Here is a 20,212-nt window from a genome sequence, read left to right on the forward strand (position 1 = left end):
TATATACAATCTGTTTCATATTCCTTTGGCTTATATTCCTTATGGCTTATCACAGGATACTGAACGCAGTTTCCCGTGCTATCCAGGAGGACCTTGTTTATTCATTCTACATATGCCCATTTGCACCTGTCAGTCCCTCCATTCCCCTTTGGCTTGCCTGCTCCGCCTTTGTCTCCACATCTCCTCCCTTCCCTAGGTGGCAACCGTGTGAACCTGCTCCTTGGGACTCAGGGGAGGTCATGGGGGCTGAATGACGTCTATTTCCTACAAACAAGACACTAAAAGGGGACACAGAAAGGCTTTTGTGCCCAGGAGTCCTACAGGGTCTTGTCTGGTTTCAGACTGGGAAAAAATCAAACAGCATACTCTAGAGAGACAGAGATGTCGCATCTACTCTTCACTCTTTGCATTGCTCTTCGCAGAGGGTATTTTTATCCTCATTGTTCAGAAATGAGGAAACACTGTCCCTGTAACTCGGCTGGTGTCACCCACTTGGCTCACTGATTGGGGTCACTCACTTGGCTCACTCTCCTACTACTTTAAGAATTTTTCTATTCTCTTCTTGGGAAAAGTTCTTTCACACTTAAAAATCTATTGTTCCATGTGTCTTTTTGCTGGAAAAGTGCTTGGACTCCTCTTTAGCCTGATGTTGACTTGTTTTACATTCACACTTGACCACAACCTCATTCATAACTGCTTTGGTTAACTGCCATTCTTCATGTTCATTTGAATGGCTAATGTTCTTGCTCTTATTTTACATTCCTGCTCTTACTAAGTTTCCTCTGAGCTACATTTATTATTTATTTTTATATTACTATTATTATTATTTTGGCCATGCCACATGGCTTGTGGGATCTCAGTTCCCCGACCAGGGGTTGAACCCAGGCCCCAACAGCAAAAGCGCTGAGTCCCAACCCCTAGGTTACCAGAGAACTCCATTATTTTCTAAAATCAATCTGATTTCTAATATCCATAGGTAGATTTGCGTTTCATCCACCTCATCGAGGTTAACATGTATGAAATTTCTGTCTTTCCTAATTTTTCTAGCTTCTGCCCATTTCCTGCTTTGAACATTAATTAAGAAACTCAGCAGAAATAGATTGTCTGCTAAACATAGCTTGAATCTCTTGAGACTGGAAATTAGGGAAAAGCTAATGTTGGGATACAGGATGAACTGTCTGAGGAACAGTTTCGGAATGAGTCAAAAGGCGCAAGTGGCTATAATTAGGTGGTATTCATGCAGAGCTTTAAAAGCAGAGCTCCAGGGATGCAGGCTGGTTTCATTCACAAGCATCTTTCGAGCATGTGACATACGCCTGGTGGCTATCTGTGCTGAGCGGGCAAGGGGCTCAGGGTGGGCCTCCCTGGAGGAGCTCGCAGCCTGTTATTCCTCATCTGTCAATTCTTCTTTTGTCCTTTAGTGGAAGAGTGGTCTAAAGAAGCAAGGACATAGGCCACACACCTGAAACCCGAGAAGGCTGAACCCGCTGTCTATAAACTCTACAGAAAGACTTCCCAGGCTAATCTGAAGTAGCATTTCCTAGTCGTCTTAGAATTAAATAAAGAATGGGCTAGTGGGTCTCAAAATATGGTTGTAAGTGCAGCAGTGGCATCACTTGCGATTCTGTTGGAGATGCACATTTTCTTTCTTTTTAATATTTATCATACTTATTTATTTGGCTGCACTGGGTCTTAAAGTTGAGTCTGGTGGGATGCAGTTCTCTGACCAGGAATGGAACCTCTGCCTCCTCCATTGGGAGCGCAGAGTTTTAGCCACTGGACCACCAGGGAAGTCCCAAGACGTGAATTTTCAAGTCCCACCCCAGAATGACAAAGTCAGGAAGTCTGCGGTCGGGGCCCTGCAGAGTCTAGAATCACCTGAAGGCAGGTGAGTTCAGTGCAAGTTAAAGATTGAGAACCTCCGCTCTAGGCAAAATCTCACACAGTTCCCTTTCTGCCTTCCTACTAAGGTCCCTGTTTGTTTCCTTTGATCTTCCACTCCGAAGGCCCTTCCACTCCCTTCTCCCAAGGCCTCCAGGTTCAAAGTGCAGGTTGCAGACCAGGGTGCTGATGTTCATGGCGCTGGAGGGCTGAAGTCCAATAGCCCCTGCTCACCTGGGGAGGCGCACCAGGGCTGTGTCTGCCTACAGGGGACGCCTTGCTGTGATCCTTCCTCAGGATCAGGACCCCCCCTGGGCTTCTTCAGGATTTCACTACTAATTGTCCACAGTGAAGGTGAATAGAAGATCCAAATGATGATGTTAAATGCATTCATCTGTTCACCTTTTAACAGGTATTCAGTGACTACCCAGAAAGTCCTTCTGCCTGCAGAAGAGACAGGTGGGTGGGCTAAGAAGCTTAGAACCTACCTTGGTAGAAGAAACGAATATGAAAAAGACAGTGTGAGAAAGAGAGATCAATGTGACTTAAATACAAGTCCCCACATAAGGGGAAAGACCACAAGGAGAAAGAAGAGAGAAATCAATTCCAGGGATCTGGAGAGATTAGATGTGGCTGTTCAGAGCCAACAAGGACAGGACCACCCACAGTAATACCCACACCTCATCCACTGCGAGAATGTAGACCATTCTCAGCAATTGGACTGCCGGCGTTCCAGAAATGTCAACATTACTCTGAACTAGTAGCAGCAGTGCTCAGTGGCTAAGTCATGTCTGACTCTGCGCATACTCTGAAGGGATGCACAGTGAAGGGCCCGAGAGGCACCCAGTGGAGGGACTTCAATCACATCGATGTAGCATTCAGTCTCCTTGGAAAGAAAAAGAAGAGGCTCCAAGTTGACAAATGGTGGAGAAATAAAAAGGAACTGGTTACTGTTTGCACGATCTGTAGTCGTGTACAGAACATGATCAAAAGCGTCACGCTGGGCTTCTGTTACAAGATGAGGTCTGTGCGTGCTCACTTCCCCATCGATGTTGCTATTCAGGAGAATGCTTCTCTTGCTGAAATCTGAAAATTTCGGGGATGGAAAATACATCCACAGGGGTCAGATGAGCCTAGACATGGCTTATTCAGTCCCTCAAGCTCAGGAAGATGAGCTGAGTCTTGAAGGAAACCACACGGAACTTGTGTCAGATTCAGCAAGCCACAAGGATATCAGGCAATTTTTGGATGGTATCTATGTTTCTGAAAAAGGAACAGTTCAGCAGGCTGATGAATAAGCTCTGGGTGGTCCGGCTACAGAAACCACAAGATGCCAGATGATTCTTCGGACTCATTTGTGATATTTTAAAGATGCAATAAAAGCTCTTTTGATTTGGAAAAAAAAACAATAATAATACCAGCAATAATCACCCTGGTTTTTTTTCAATTCACTTGATAAAATTCACATAATGGACCATTCTAACCATTTAATACATACAATTCAGTGGTTTTTACTAGACTTACAAAGTTGTGCAACCATCACCACTATCTAATTCCAGAATGCTGTCAACACCATAAAAAGAAATCCCTTACCTGTTAGCAGCCACTCTCATTCCCCCAGTCCCTGGAAGCCTGTATCTACATTCTGCCTCTATGGATTTGTCCAGTCTGGAATTACTCTGTAAATGGAATCCTGCAACAGGTAGCCTTTTGTGTCTGGCTTATTTCACTTAGCATCATGTATCATGGATGTACTGAATGTCATATTTTAAAATGATTGATTCTATGTTATGTGATTTTGACTCAAATTTTTAAAGAGAAGTAAACAAAACAAAGTAGATACCTTTTGATGCCTTCGAATTGTGGTACTGGAGAAGACCCTTGAGAGTCCCTTGGACTGCAAGGATATTATACCAATCAATCCTAAAGGAAATCAATCCTGAACACTCATTGGAAGGACTGATGCTGATGCTCCAATATTTTGGCCACCTGATGCAAAGAGGCGACTCACTGGAAAAGCCCCTAATGCTGGGAAAGATTGAAGGCAAAAGGAAAAGAGGAAGGCAGAGGATGAGATGGTTAGATAGCATCACCGACTCAAGGGACATGAATTTGAGCAAACTCCAGGAGACAGTGAAGGACAGGGAAGCTTGGCATGCTGCAGTCCATGGGGTTGAAAGGAGTCAGACACTACCTAGTGACTGAACAACAACAACAACAGCCTTTTGACTCAGCAGCTCCACTTTAAGAATTCCTCCTGTGTGTATACATGAACGTATGGAACATGATGTATGTTCAGGGCTGGTCACTGCAGCAGTGCTTGAAAGATCAGCTTATTAGAAACAACCGAGATGTCCAGCAGGGAACCAGTTAAATCAGAGATGGTGCAACCATGAGGCGGGACTTCCCAGGTGGCTCAGCGGTAAAAGAATTCGCTTGTCAATCGAGGAGTCCAAGGAGATGAGAGTCAGATCCCTGGGTCAGGAAGGTCCTCGAGAGGAAGAAATGGCAACCCATTTCAGTATCCTTGCCTGGAGAATCCCATGGACAGAGGAGCCTAGTGGGTTACGGTCCATGGGGTCGCAAAGAGTGGGGCACGAGTGAGCGCACACAGACAACCAGGAACCAGAAGAGCCATTAAATAAAAGAATGAAACTCTTTGGGTACTGCTAGGGGAAAGTATCCAAGTATCAAGGAAAAAATGCAAAATACAAAGCGGAGTCTATATGAGACTACCACTGATGTAAGAAAGGGAAAAAAGAATAAAGATCCCTTATAACGAGTTACCTACTTTATGTGGAGAGGAACTGGGGACAGAACAGTGGGAGGGAGGATTTCCACTCTGTTCTGTTTTTGTTATTTTTGAATTTTGAATCATGGGACTATGTTATCTATAGTCAGTGGATATTCAATTGTAACATGCGACTGCAAAGAAAAGATATCCATTGACAATTATTTAGTGTGTCCCAGCCCAGTTAAAGCTCAAGGCTGTCGTCCAGGCATGAGGTCCCAAATCACTAAATTCTCAGGACGGCTGGGGAGAGCGATCCCGGGGAAAGTCGCCTACACTCAAAAGCCGGGAACAGCTTAAAGCTGCAGGGAGGGTTGCTTAGCAACTAGAGTGAGGAGGCGGGCCCTACTGCGCACGCGTACATGTAGGACCGGAGGGCGCCGATAGGTCGTTTTGCGCACGCGCGGACTCCGGCCTCCGGGTGGTAGGGACCTGACGGTTGCTAGGGTGACAGGGATACAACATGGCGGCCGGATCCTAACGCTCTCCGTTTACGGACCACCACGGAGGTCCTAGTTCGGGACCCTGCCTCTAAGGAGTGGAGCCAGGGCCTATACTTTCTATCCCTTTCTTCTCCGTCCAGTATCGGCAAGGGGTTGTCGCCGGCTTCCGCACCCAGGATGAAGAGTTGAGTGGAGCCGCGAGGGGCGGGACCAGAGGGCGAGTGGCGGCGGGTGGGGGCCGGCTTCGCGAGGCACTCGGCGGGCGTGGGAGGTGGGCAGTGGGGACCTCGGTGGCCTGTCGGGGACCCGCGTTCCCCGGGGCAGCCGGAGGGGGCAGCCCGAGGGCTTCAGTGCTGGTCCGGCTGTGAGGGGTCTCAGAACGTCGACCCGAGTCCAGCTGAGGTTTATTTTGGTTCGAGGTTACATTAGAGTTTGGGGAGTTTTTCATTCTTTTAAATGGTGGGTTGAAAACATTTGGCAGTAATGTAGTGAGCGGGTACAATGTGGCTTCCTACCTTTTATTGTCATTGGTTTAGTAGACAATTGAGAGGAAAGCTGGGCTGTGTATTTTACTTTATTATTATTTTGGAATCAGGTAGTACTGTTTTTGTCAGAACTTCTTTACAGAAATTTTGGAAAAGGCTTTCAGTGAAAGAGCGTTGCTGGGAAGTTATGAACTGAGATAGTCATCCTTGAAAATGTGAGGGGTACCGTATTTATCTGTGCTTCAGTTTGTGGATTATGAACAATCCAAGTGTAATCAACTAGAATGGGCTGCTTTTTTATTTTTACAGCACTGTACAGGTATACTTGTCGTTTATGCTATGAACCTGAGGTCCAGAAAAATTCCAACCTGTTTTGCTGTGAAAAGATTAAATTATGTTGGGTGTAGTTATGATGTTAAATTTGCATTGTATCCTGATTGTCAATTGGTAATCGGTATACAGTATAAATTGTGTAACAAAGATGTTTAAAACAATTAATTCATCTCATTCATCCTTTCCAAGACATTCTTCTTTTCTTCATATAATTAATTTTTCCCTGCATTGGGTCTTCGTTGCTTCACGCAGGCTTTCTCTAGTTACATCATGTGGGGGCCACTCTTTGTTGTGCTGCCTGGGCGTATTGTGGCGGCTTCTGTTTTTCCCGAGCACAGGTTCCGGTGCACACGCTTTGATGGTTGGAGCACTCCGGCTCAGTAATTGCGGCTCACGGGCTTTAGTTGCTCCCAGGCGAGTGAAATATTCCCTGACCAGGGATCGAACCCGTGTCCTCTACGTCAGTGGGAGGATTCTTACCCACTGTACCACCAGTGAAGTCCAAGAGGTTCTTATTTTCTTTTGTTAGATATTGTTTACGTGATTATCTTTTTCAGTAATGCACCCAAAGCAGTAGTTAGAATACAAGGTCTACAAAAGGCTTTATATTTTTATGTATAGTGTGGACTTATATCGGAGAAGGCAATGGCACCCCACTCCAGTACTCTTGCCTGGAAAATCCCATGGATGGAAGAGCCTGGTAGGCTGCAGTCCATGGGGTCACGAAGAGTTGGACACGACTGAGTGACTTCACTTTCACTTTTCACTTTCATGCATTGGAGAAGGAAATGGCAACCCACTCCAGTGTTCTTGCCTGGAGACGGGGGGAGCCTGGTGGGCTGCCGTCTCAGGTCGCACAGAGTCGGACACGACTGAAGCGACTTGGCAGCAGCAGCAGTGGACTTATATACACGTATTTTTTTTACTGTGTTCCTTTTTTTTCCTTCCCAGCTATTCATTTTGAAATTTTTCGAATCTACAGAAAAGTTGTAAGAAGAGTACACTGAATATTCGTACACCCTTCACCTAGACGCTCCACTTGCCTCATTCGTGTGCTGTCTCACTGTGCTCTGGCATTTTCTGTCTCTCTCAATTATGTATTTATTTTCACTAAACCTTTTGAGAGTTAGTTGTAGACATCATTACATTTCACCATTAATAATTCAGCAAGTATCTGCTAAGAACAAGAACATTCTCCTACATAATCGCAGTAAATAGCATGCTGATACAATACTGTTATGTAGTATGCAGTCTATATCTCACATTTCCCCAGTTATCCCAATAATATCCATGATAGGTGTTTTTATTTTTTCCAGGATCCCAGTCAAAAATCACAAATGTTAGCATATATGTACATACACACACACACACACACACACACACACACACACACGATCTATATGTTAACATTTGCATTTTATGATTTGTATCTTTTAAACTTTTGTTTTTTAAAAACTACGTATTTATTTGGCTTCACTGGGTCTTAGCTGCTGCAGGCGGGATCTTCAGTGCGAAGTCTTGGTTGTGGCACATGGGATCTGGTTCTCTGAGCAGGGATCGAACCCAGAGCCCCTGCATTGGGAGCTCAGAGTCTTAGCTCCTAAGCCACCAGAGAAGACCCAAAGGGTGCAGTTTAAATTTTAAAATGTTATGTGTTTTTCAGGTATAATTGACCCACAACACTGCTGCTTCCAGCTGCACAGCATAGTTAGTGTTTCTACACATTACAAAATGATCGCCATTTTTATGAGTTTATGAACAATTTTTCATCTTTTTGTATTTTCATGATGTTTAGTAATTCAGGTCACCATTTTTCCCACAGTGCATGAACTAATTAATTTGGTACAGCCTTCTTTATTGAAGGATCTTGACCTTGTTTTTAGCGATTTGGTTTGAAGAACTTTCTCTCTCAAAGAGAGTGGGAATTAGAAGCTGAATCCTCTTTTAAACTCTAGTTGAGAGTTACACTTAGTGATTAACTTCCCCCTTAGTCGTGACTGGAGAAGGAAATGGCAACCCAGTCCAGAATTCTTGTTTGGAAAATCTTGTGGGTGAGAACCCTGGTGGAGTATAGTCCATAGGGTTGCAAGAGTCGGACTCACTGAGCGACTAAAACAACAGCATAGTTCTGATGCTTATCACCTGCCTTGATTAAGATTTTCAGAAGCAGTTTTAATAGATAGTTGGATTTGGGTGTGGCAGTTTTAGAATTGCACAAAAGGTGAATTTGAACTCCATTTTCATGCTTTAAATAAGGCTCAAGTTCCACTTAAACAGGCCTTGGTTTGGTAAAAATGAATAGACTCTTAATATGAAGAACTTATTTATCTTCCGCGTTCTATCTGCCTTTTTCATATAGCTATGTTGTTTAAACTTTTTATAAAAATGTGTGTTTAGTTTTGGCTGTGCTGGGCTCCGTTGCTGTGTATGCGCAGTCTTTCTCTAGTTGCAGTTCACGGGCGTCTCATCGCAGTATCTTCTCTCGTTGCTGAGCATGGTGAGCATGGACCTAGGCTCGTGGGCTTAGTTACTCCAAGGCAAGTGGGATCTTTCCAGACCAGGAATCAAACCCGTATCTGCTGCACTGGTCGGCAGTTCCCAGCCACTGGCCGCCAGAGAAGTCCTGTTAATGTTTATAGTCCTCAGCATATAAGTCTTTCACTTTCTTGGTAGGATTTGTTTTTATTATTTTTTGACGTGTTTTAAAAGGGATTATTGTTTATATTCCTTTTCTGATATTTCGTTGTTAGTGTAAAAAATGAAACCAATTTCTGTATGTTAATCTTGTATCTTCCTGCCTTGCTGAACTTAATCAGTTCTTGTAGTTTGGGTGTCTTTAGGGTTTTCTATATATAGTATCATGTCATCTGCATATAATGATAATTTTACCTCTTCCATTCCAGTCTGGCTATCTTTTATTTTTCTTGTCTGATTGCTGTGGCTAAATCTTCCAATACTATGTTAAATAAAAGTGGTGAGAGTGGGCATCCTTATCTTGTTCCGGATTTTAGTGGAAAGGCTGAGTCTTCATTTTTATTCAGTTCGGTTCAGTTCAGTCGCTCAGTCATGTCCAACTCTTTGCAACCCCATGGACTGTAGCATGCCTGGCTTCCCTGTCCATCACCAACTCTCAGAGCCAGCTCAAACTCATGTCCATTGAGTTGGTGATGCCATCCAACCATCTCATCCTCTGTCGGCCCCTTCCCTTCCCGCCTTTAGTCTTTACCAGTATCAGGGTCTTTTTCAGTGGGTCAGTTCTTCACATCAGGTGGCCAAAGTATTGGAGCTTCAGCTTCACCATCTGCCCTTCCAATGAATACTCAGGACTGATTTCCGGTTTGATCTCCTTGCAGTCCAAGGGACTCTCAAGAGTCTTCTCCAGCACCATAGTTCAAAAGCATCAATTCTTCAGCATTCAGCTTTCTTTATGGTCCACCTCTCACATCCATACATGACCACTGGAAAAACCTTAGCTTTAACTAGACGGACCTTTGTTGGCAAAGTAATGTCTCTGCTTTTTAATATGCTGTCTGGGTTGGTTACAGCTTTCCTTCAAGGAGCAAGCATCTTTTACTTTCATGGCTGCAGTCACCATCTGCAGTGATTTTGTAGCCCAGGAAAATAAAGTCTGTTACTCTTTCCATTGTTTCCCCGTTTATTTGCCATGAAGTGATGGGACAGGATGCCATGATCTTAGTTTTTTGAATGTTGAGTTTTAAGCCACCATTTTCACTCTCCTTTTTCGCTTTCATCAAGAATCTTTTTAGTTCCTCTTCGCTTCCTGCCATAAGGGTGGTGTCATCTGCATATCTGAGGTTATTGATATTTCTCCCGGCAGTCTGGATTCCAGCTTGTGCCTCATAATTTTTACTGGCTACATAATATTTCAGCTTGTGGATTCAATCCCTGACCAGGGAATGAAGGTCCAGCAAGCCATGTGGCCAAAAAAAACATGCAGAACTTTTCTTTCACCCCCAAAAGTTGTCTTGCGCTCCTTTGCAGTCACTCCCCTCCTCCACTTCTGGCTCCCAAGATCATTGATATGCTTTCTATTGCTAAAGTATTGCCTTTTCTAGAATTTCATATAAATGCAGTAAATATAAATATATGTGGTTTTCTGAATCTGTCTTCTTTGTTTAGAATGTTTTTTTTTGGGTCCATGCACGTAGTGGCATCTTAGTGAAAGTGAAGTTGCTCAGTTGTGTCCGACTCTTTGCGACCCCATGGACTGTGGCCTACCAGGCTCCTCAGCCCGTGGGATTCTCCTTAGTCTGGCCCTTTTCATCGCTGTATTCTAGCCCGTGAATATGCTACCGTCGGTTTATTCATTTTTCAGTTAGTGAACGTTTGGATTGCTCCATTTTGTGGCTATTGTGAATAATGCTGCTGTGAACATTCATGTACAAGTCTCTGTGTGGACATATGTTTTCATTTCTCTAGATTCCTCGGAGTTGAATTGCTGGATTGGGCTGGAAGTGTGTATTTACTTTTATAAGAAACTTCCTGCTTTCTAAAGTGGCTATGCCATTTTTAATTTACCATCATCCATGTGTGAGAGATCCATTTATTCCACATCCTAGCCAACACTTGGTATTTTCAGTCTTTTAAATTGGAGCCATTCTAGTGAATGTGCTTTAACTTGAGTTTTAAGAGCTAGTCGTTGTCATTTTATTTGTTCAACAACTGTCTACGGTCTTCCCCAGTGGCTTGGTCGGTAAACAGTCCGCCTGCAGTGCAGGAGACGCAGGAGACCCAGGTTCGATCCCTGGGTCAGGAAGATCCCCTGGGGGAGGAAATGCCAGGAGAACCCCGTGGACAGAGCAGCCTGGCAGGCTACAGGCCAGGGGGTTGCAAAGAGACAGACACAACGGAGCACGTTAGCACAGCCAGCACTGTCGTGAAGGGCCTAGGCTCTGGCTCGGTGTGGACGTGTCAGGGGGTGTTGTGACTGCAGCGCCTGGTGGGCGCCTGGGGCAGAAGGCCCGGAGGGTCCAGTAAGGGAAGGGCGAGCGCGACTGTGGCCGCCACTCGTGACGGCCACGCCGCTCACCGCTGCAGCCTGTGGCGCTGTCCCTTACACCGAGGAGCGGGCTCTCTATCATGGGCTTCCCTGGTGGCTCGGACGGTAAAGAATCTGCCTGCTAAGCAGGAGAGCTGGGTTCAGTCCCTGGGTCAGGAAGATCCCCTGAAGAGGGAAATGGCAACCCACTCCAGTATTCGTGCCCAGAGAGTTCCATGGACAGAGGAGCCTCGCGGACTACAGTCCATGGGGTTGCGAAGAGTCAGACACGACTAACACTTTCACATGTTCATATCATTGGCAGTGGGGTTCCCAGGCTCTGCCTTTCTCATGGGCATTGTCAGCTGAGCCATTACTTTGGAAAGGGTCTCTTACCATGGTCACCGCTCTTACGAGTACATTTGTGTGGCCTCTGCATCTCCTGGACAGCGTTCTGCTCATGGGAGACAGCAGTGGCAGTGTGGTTGGGAAAGTCTTCTGGGGTCAGACTCCCTGTGTGTGCAGCCTGCTGCCTTATTGGTGTGACGCTGGGCAGAATACCTAAACTCTCGGTGCCACAACTCCTCATTTGTAAGATGGGCTAATGAGGTACCTGTTGCATGGGGTTGTTGAGAGGATTAAGTGAAAAGTGGTACCTGAGGCTTAGCGTTCAGATCTTGGTGTTTGATAAATATCTTTTTCTGAAAGAAGGAACCAGGACTCCTTGGCCAAGTGGCAATCCTAGGACTGAAACAGAAATATACAAGATTTTGTAGTGCCAGAAAGTAAGAAAGTCCTGAGAAAACAGATAATGTAAACCTAGACAGACAAACCTTGTGGATGGGGGCATGTCAGAGGGACCGGGGAGCCAACAGAAAGAGCTCCTAAAGGCCAGGGGGGCATGTCAGAGGGACCAGGGAGCCAACGGAAAGAGCTCCTAAAGGCCAGAGCAGGAACTGTTTGAAGCAAGACACTAAAGTAGCATTAGATTATCCCAGAATATAAAATAAATATCCATGGATTCCTACTAATATTAATGAAAAAACATTCTGAAAGACAGTTTGATGGAGGACTATGAAGGTAGTTTAAGGAGCATCCTTCCAGTCATTTATCCTCCCTACCCTCCTGATCTCTCTGTTGTTTATATGGATGGTCTGACCTGGGAAAGGAAGTGACCTATGAGACAGGAGAGCGCTCTCATTGTGATCTGAAATACCCAGTATTTAAACACAGATGAATAAAAAAGGATTAGTTGCCAGTTAGTCAGTAGTCATAATTCTGTGATTCAGCTGTCGAAGTTCCTCCTGCAGTGTGTGTCTGGAGGACTGTAGGAATCCTGGATTGGGGGCATGTGACATGGCATTTCTTCTTTGATTCATTTGTTGAGGAGGATGTACAGGGCATGAAGGAGGCTAGTAGACTTTGCCTTTAAGAGGCTTACGGCCTTATGGAGAGAGGTGCAGAGTGGACACGAACAGGTCTGTGGCAGAGGACAGGGTGCCCACAGAAGGAGGAAAGGCGTCTGCTCTGAGGCCTACCTACCAGGTTGGTCCTGGGAGATTAGAATCTACAGCATCGCATATTCAGTTTTGGACACTAAGCATCCATTTATTTGGTCTTTAATATTATCTAAACAGGAGTGTGCCTCTCTTTTAAGTAAAGGACCTAAAACTGGGGGCTGGGGAACACACTCTGTCCCCGAGCTGCGGGACTGTGTCTTCCTGACCTCTGTGTCCTCCACGCGTCGCCCAGCACTGGATGTGTAGCTGGTGCCCGTGGGCCGCAGTGATGTCCACGGTCATGTAGTCACACCGCCAGGGGTGTTTAATTCATTTAGGCTGAAGTGCGGTGTGCACTGGGCTTCCAGGTGGCCCTCGTGGTAAAAACAAAAAACCCGGCTGCCAGTGCGGGAGATGGAAGAGACATGGGTTCGATCCCTGGGTTGGGAAGATCCCCTGGAGGGGGGAGTGGCAACCTACTCCAGTATTCTTGACTGGAGAATCCCACGGACAGGCGGGCTACAGCCCATAGGGTCATAGAGAGCTGGACACAACTGAATCGATGTAGCATGCACACATAGCAGAAATGGTGTTGGGGGCGGTGTGGGTCCCAAGACCACCCCTAGACTTGCTCAGAGAACTCACAGGATTCAGGTTACACTTTTGCTCACAGCTGTGATGTCCTCAGTGAAAGGATGCAGAGCAGCGAAGGAGAAAGTGACGTGGGGCAAAGCCTAGAGGAAACGAGACACAAGCTCCCGAGTCCTCTCCTCGTGGAGTCACCCAGGATGCACTTCGTTCTTCCCACAGCAAACTGTGATGGCACGTGTGACCTGTTTTCTGTAAGGATAGCTCATGAGAGCCCCGCTGCCCCGGGTTTCTACCGGGAGCTGAGAACACAGGCACCCTGTGCAGATTCAGTGCAAACCACACTGCTTGCTTGAGCGGGGCAGGCATCGTGAGTGACTCTTACCGCACAGAGACTGGTGGGAGCCCTTCCCAAATCTGGGTTCCCAGATGGCAGCCGGGGCCAGCCTTGCAGGCAGATGTCTCTACGGAGCGTGGCTTTAGGTCCGCCACGTGAGCTTTTTCTGTGCAGTAATAGACTGTGTCTCTCTTCAGGGAAATTTCTGGGCATTCCAGTCTAGTCCATCCAAGAGAAGGGAAAGGTTTGGTGGTGTTTTAATGAGCAGCGGTTATTCCCTGGCGGTTTCTTGATGAGTAGGAGTGGGGTTAGGCAGGTCAGGTGGGTCTTCCTGAGGACCAGAGGATGTATTACTCAGTAGAAGCATCCATCTGGTTGAATTTCCCCACCAAGTTTCAAGTTTGGAGGCTCCCTAAGAAATTTGTCAAAGTTGTTTTATGATGCTCCAAGCTGGATAAACTAGTGGTAAGCCACACACGGGGCTGTAATTTGGTCAGTTTGTTTTGAAGAAGCTTCTCGGGAGGATTCACCCAAGAATCTTACCGGTCTGGTTCCAGGACTTACTGGGCAGGTTACCTGTTTGAGGGAGGCTCTGGGCTTTAGTTGAAGCTGTGGTTGTCAAGTGGGTTACAGCTTCCGGTTTTAGTCAGAAGGGCTCTGATGCTTGTATCCTGAAGACCCCACCAGGGCTGAGCCCTGCCTTATTCTAGCCAACCGCTCTCGGAGGGCGAGTGGGAAGAACTGTAGAACTGGCAGAACAGCTTCAAACTCCTGCCATGCTGGGAGCTTGGTCAGTTACTTTTTACTCAGGGAAGACTTGGTGAAGAGGGATTGTAGGGCTTAAACATCTGCAGTTTGGGGGTCCAGAGCAGCCCCAGGAGTTCCTGAGAGACCTTGTGTGTTCACACGCAGCGCAGCCCCCTGCGTGCTCCTGGGACACACGGCTGATTTGGGGCAAGTCAGACCTGTTTCTCTTTAACCTAACCCGCGTTCCCTTTGTTTGCTCGTGGAACCCCCTTTTGGGGAGTACCTGTTACTGTCTTAGGGGTGCTAGTGTTTTGCAGAACTCAGTTTGGAAAATGCTCGCTGAGAGTTTATCAGCACCCTCGGGTAGATTTCCTGCAGGTGATGCTTGGGGAGGCCCTTCCTGGTGTGATGGCCCAGCCTCTTCTAACACAAAGTACAGGCTTCCATCATGTTTGCTTGGGACTGTGGCTTTTAGTGTACAGATTTCCTTACATGTGAATTGTTGTTCAGTCACTGAGTTGTGTCTGACTCTTTGCAACCCCATGAACTGCAGCACCTCAGGCTTCCCTGCCCTTTACCATCTCCCTGAGTTTGCTCAAATTTATGTACATTGAGTCAGTGATACTATCCAACCATCTCATCCTCTGTTGTCCCCTTCTCCTCCTGCCTTCAGCCTTTCCCAGCATCAGGGTCTTTTCCAGTGAGTCAGCTCTCTGCATCAGGTGGCCAAAGTATTGGAGCTTCAGCTTCATTCAGCATCAGTCCTTCAGTGAATATTCAGGGTTGATTTCCTTTAGGATGGACTGGTTTGATCTCCTTGCAGTCCAAGAGACTCTCAAGAGTCTTCTCCAGCATCACAATTCAAAAGCATCAATTCTTCGGTGCTCAGCCTTCTTTATGGATGGAATGGTCATAATACTGAAACCGTATTTCGTTGTCCCAGGCGTTCTTTATTTTTTTGCTGTTGTTTTTCGTGTGTTTGTCTCGGTGTGATGTAGTTTATGTCCAGCTCTTGTAAGTTGCCAGGACCAAGTACTGTCAGTGTCGGGGCTGGCAGTCCTGCCCACAGACTTTTCATTTGGAAATAGGATGGAAATAGGATGGAGACCTGCTTGAGGAGCCAGAAGAGGCTCTCTGGAGGTAACCACCGAAGAGGACATCCAGCCTCCCTGTTAGGGGGTCTGTGGAGGAATGTCAGTGGCCCCTAAACTTTGCTTTTCTCATTCAAGAGGTGGTTTCAGTCTGCTTTAGTTGTGAGGACCAGTGAGTCTCACTACACTTCACAGTGTGGAGGTGTCTTATAATTATAGCCGCTAATTAAGGCTGAGCTTGAGAACAGGACACGTCTAGAGCAGGAAGGCCGGCACTCCCGGGAGCTAGAGCCGCGCTGAGAGCCCGCTCGTGCTGGTCTGGGCAGCGGGACTGTGTGCGTGGCTGTCCCGACAGTGGTCTGATCTGGGGCTGTGTTTCTTTGTGCCTTTCCCTGCATGTACTCTTTGTATCTTTTCTGTTCCTCATGTTTTCTACCTATTCCCACCTTTGGCTTGCTTTTTTTTCTTCCAGTTTTTAAATATTGGAGTATAATGTCCGTCCAGAAAACCTCACGCTCCAAAGCAGGGCCTCCTCTTTCAGACAGAGCACATTTGTAATACCTCGCGTGAATTCTAATTTGAACAAACTGACAGAAAAAAGGCCCAGTTTTTTAGAGTAATGTTTTTGAGAAATAGTGTGCTTAAAGATTTTAAAAGTGCTTATCCATTAGCAAGAAGTTACGAGTGCAGGTTGGTGGGTTTTCAGAAAGTGAAATAGTCGTTAACCTGCTGTGCAGCCTGCGCAGAGCTCACCCTGTCCTGCAGCCCCAGGGCAACCGCTGTTCTGACTTGAACACCACAGAGCTGTCTGTTTTCACAGCTTTATTGAGATGTAATCTACATACTGTAAAGTTCACCCAGGTAAAGTACATGATTGGGTGATTGTTGGCGTTTTTACTGAGTGCTCCAGCCATCATCATAATCTATTAAAGCACTTTCATCATCGTCCTAAAAAGAAGCCGGGATCAACTCGCATCGATGCCCCATTTCCTGCAGACCCCGCCCACCCTTGGCAACTGCTGACCTACTTTCCGTCCATGGATTTGCCTGTTCTGGACATTTCATGTAAATAGCCTTTAGTGCTTGGCTTCCTTTACTTAGCATAAGGTTTTCAAGGTTCCTCCGTGCTGCAGCCTGCGTCTCTGGCTGAGTACTGTCACCGTGTAGCTAGACCACACTTTGTTGATCCATTTTATTTATTTGGCTGTCCCAGGTCTTAGTTGTGGCTCTTGGAATCTTCATTTATTTAGTTTTTATTGCGGCATACAGGATCTTTAGTTGCAGCATGTGGGATCTAGCTCCCTGATTAGGGCTCGAACCTGGGTCCCTATATTGGGAGTGCAGGGTCTTAGCCACTGGACTGCCAGGAAGTCCCTGTTGACCAATTCTTTAGCCGATGGACGTTTCTTTTTTCCCACTTTTGGCTATTGTGAAAATGTTTCCATGGATATATGTGTACCAGCTATTGTTTAGACTTATGCTTTCATTTCTCTTGAGTCTATACCCCGGATCGGAATTCTGAGCCATAGCTGTATTACTTCATACTTCCGGCAGAAGTGAATGGGAATGTATAGGATTTTAAAGAAAATCCAAATGTTGTGTCATTTTACCTGGAAAGACTTTACTATCAACACTTCTTGCTAACGGATAAGCACTTTTAAAATCTTTAAGCACGCTATTTCTCAAAAACATTACTCTAAAAAACTGGGCCTTTTTTCTGTCAGTTTGTTCAAATCAGAATTCACGCGAGGTATTAAAAATGTGCTCTGTCTGAAAGAGGAGGCGCTCCTTTGGAGTGGGATGGTTTTAAAGGCCTGCTCTCTGTTGCTGTGGGTTTGGGACCTGCCAGTGCTGGACTCTTTCTGGTCCAGGCTTGTTTAGTAGGTGTCTGATCTTTCTGCTTCGGGTCACTTCCACGCTCAGTGTTCTCTCCAACGTGCCTCTCAAGCCTGTCTTGTTCCCGTCGTGCCTTGCTGCCTCAGTCTGCAGGAGTCTCCTCGCTCTCTAAGGCAAGTGCTTGGGTAGGGTGGAGACTGGCTCCTTCCTGTGACTTTCCAGTGACCTTGGTGCAAGGCTGAGTAGCTTTTCACCTGTCAAGTCTCACACCTGCTTTCTCTGAAGATTTTTTGGTCTTCTCCTCTTATTTGGACCACAGAAGCTTTTCCAACCCAGGGAAGCGTTTGCTTTCTGGGCTTCTCTCACGCCTCCGTTTCTGCTTGGAGAGTAGCACGTTTCCCGTGTGCTCACTTCTGTCTGGAGAGCCCTTGTCGGGTGGTCGTATTCAGCACCCTCCGTCATCCTGGCTCTTCCTGCTGCTGTCCCTGGACCAACAGGCTCTGTGGACACTTGGTCTGCGAAAGGCGGAGTCGCTGCAGGCAGTCTGCCGTCGCCGGCAGTTGCACCCTGATGAGCCGGGCCCTCCAGCGGCCGGCCTGCCCCCTCGCTGCTCCATGGCCTGGTTTCCGTCTTTGTTCCCAGCGCGCTCCAGGAGACTCCTTTCTCTGCCTGTCAAGGTTCGGTCAGGAAGACAGGAACTGCTCCGGGGTTTCAGGTGGCAAGGGATTTAACGTAGTGACTTGGAGGCTTATAGAACCACCGTCTGTGCCCAGGTGATGGTGGTAGTGGCCACAAAGCCAGGGAGACGTGCTGTCAGCTTCCAGAAACTCAGGGAACAAGCGCCCCAGGAGCCTGCCACAGGTCCGTCGGGCCTTGTGTGGGACCTTGGAGTGGTTTTCAGGAGTGTGCTCCCAGCCGCTGGGGCACGGCCAGGCCTGCCAGAGGCTGGGCCCGGGCTCGCCACTCCTGCGAGGGCCACCCATGCAGCCCGCCTCGGAGCCTCTGCTCTCACATCCTGTAGGGGTCCCCAGCCTTTGCTCGCCTCGCGTCACTCCTGCTGCACGAGGGAGACAGACTGTGCTGCCCACACACAGCCCAGCTTCTCTTAAAATAAGGGGAGCACCAAACCTTAAAAACATAACAAACCATCCTCGGCATGTTGCTCTTGGATTATCTTACAGATGAAGACATCTGCTGTCTGGAAGCAGGTATGAAACAGATGCATAAATAAACTTTTATTTTTATAATTGTTTTTATTTATAGACTATAAAGCAATTGGCAAAATAGGAGAGGGAACGTTTTCTGAAGTTATGAAGATACAGAACCTGAGAGATGGCAACCACTACGCATGTAAACAGATGAAACAGCGCTTTGAAAGGTAGGCAGCCCGAGGCCGGTTGGAGACTAAAGACAGGCACAGGTGTGAGTCGATAAGACCAACTTAATGGGAAAGTTATATTCATGCGATAGCATGTAACATCAGATTTCTTTGGGCAGAGAGGATTAAAGGCTACTTTTATTTCTATTGTAGTGGAATTTATTGATGTCCCAATTTCAGTTTAGTTCAGATCAGTCACTCAGTCGTGTCTGACTCTTTGCGACCCATGGATCGCAGCACACCAGGCCTCCCTGTCCCATCACCAACTCCCGGAGTCCACCCAAACTCATGTCCATCCAGTCGGTGATGCCATCCAGCCATCTCATCCTCTGTCGTCCCCTTCTCCTCCTGCCCCCAATCCCTCCCAGCACCAGAGTCTTTTCCGGTGAGTCAGCTCTTTGTATGAGGTAGCCAAAGTACTGGAGTTTCAGCCTCAGTATCAGTCCTTCCAATGAACACCCAGGACTGATCTCCTTTAGAGTGGACTGGTTGGATCTCCTTGCAGTCCAGGGGACTGTCAAGAGTCTTCTCCAACACCACAGTTCAAAAGGATCAATTCTTCAGCGCTCAGCTTTCTTCACAGTCCAACTCTCACATCCATACATGACCACTGGAAAAACCATAGCCTTGACTAGATGGACCTTTGTTGGCAAAGTAATGTCTCTGCTTTTCAATACGCTATCTAGGTTGGTAATAACTTTCCTTCCAAGGAGTAAGCATCTTTTAACTTCATGGCTGCAATCACCATCTGCAGTGATTTTGGAGCCCCAAAAAATAAAGTCTGACACTGTTTCCACTGTTTCCCCATCTATTTCCCATGAAGTGATGGGACCAGATGCCATGATCTTCGTTTTCTGAATTTTGAGCTTTAAGCGAACTTTTTCACTCTCCTCTTTCACTTTCATCAAGAGGCTTTTTAGTTTCTCTTCACTTTCTTCCATAAGGGTGGTGTCATCTGCATATCTGAGGTTATTGATATTTCTCCTGGCAATCTTGATTCCAGCTTGTGCTTCTTCCAGCCCAGCGTTTCTCATGATGTACTCTGCATATAAGTTAAATAAGCAGGGTGACAATATACAGCCTTGATGTACTCCTTTTCCTGTTTGGAACCAGTCTCTTGTTCCATGTCCAGTTCTAACTGTTGCTTCCTGACCTGCATATAGGTTTCTCAGGAGGCAGGTCAGGTGGTCTGGTATTCCCATCTCTTTCAGAATTTCCCACAGTTTATTGTGATCCACACAGTCAAAGGCTTTGGCATAGTCAAGAAAGCAGAAATAGATGTTTTTCTGGAACTCTCTTGCTTTTTCCATGATCCAGCGGATGTTGGCAATTTGATCTCTGGTTCCTCTGCCTTTTCTAAAACCAGCTTGAACATCTGGATATACACAATTCACGTATTGCTGAAGCCTGGCTTGGAGAATTTTGAGCATTACTTTACTAGCATGTGAGATGGGTGCAATTGTGCAGTAGTTTGAGCATTCTTTGGCATTGCCTTTCTTTGGGATCGGAATGAAAACTGACCTTTTCCAGTCCTGTGGCCACTGCTGAGTTTACTATAATACTAATAAACAATGGTCACAAAAATTTATACTGGAGAAGTATACCTCACTTTAAACCGTCTGTATGTTCCTAAGAGTTGTGTCTGTTGGATTTTTATAATTGAAACCTTAGATTAGAGATATAGAGGTCCTTGTGATTTAATTAGCTGTGAATCAGTTACTGTGTTGAAAAATAACTTTCAGATAAGATTAGAGAGATGTGTTCACTGGGAGGGACCAGTGCACTTCGTGGCGCAGGGAGTCCT

At 46.4% G+C, this 20,212-nt stretch overlaps 1 protein-coding gene and 1 pseudogene across 11 annotated transcripts in view; both read left to right on the top strand.

Annotated features, from left to right (window-relative positions):
• Nucleotides 1-2,577: 2,577 nt before the first annotated feature.
• LOC147348924 (large ribosomal subunit protein uL6-like) lies at nucleotides 2,578-3,179 on the top strand (annotated as a pseudogene).
• Nucleotides 3,180-5,116: 1,937 nt separating this feature from the next.
• Nucleotides 5,117-20,212, top strand: part of MOK (MOK protein kinase) — a 42,988-nt gene continuing 27,892 nt past the window's right edge. For 8 of the 11 annotated variants that reach the window (XR_015149398.1, XR_015149399.1, XR_015149401.1 and 5 more), the window contains exons 1-2: nucleotides 5,117-5,299; nucleotides 18,294-18,408. Coding sequence is in view for 2 of the 11 variants with exons in the window: in XM_086362876.1 (XP_086219002.1) it covers nucleotides 5,293-5,299; nucleotides 18,294-18,408 (122 nt within the window). In the remaining 9 variants the exon portion in view is untranslated. The remainder of the gene's footprint in view (nucleotides 5,300-18,293; nucleotides 18,409-20,212) is intronic. The other 3 variants (XM_086362879.1, XM_086362885.1, XM_086362881.1) reach the window with 1 other exon arrangement.

This window comes from Bos grunniens, chromosome 21 (assembly GCF_055505025.1).
Source record: "Bos grunniens cultivar Pamir isolate PY7600 chromosome 21, Bosgru_T2T1.0, whole genome shotgun sequence".
Classification (NCBI taxonomy): Eukaryota; Metazoa; Chordata; class Mammalia; order Artiodactyla; family Bovidae; genus Bos; species Bos grunniens.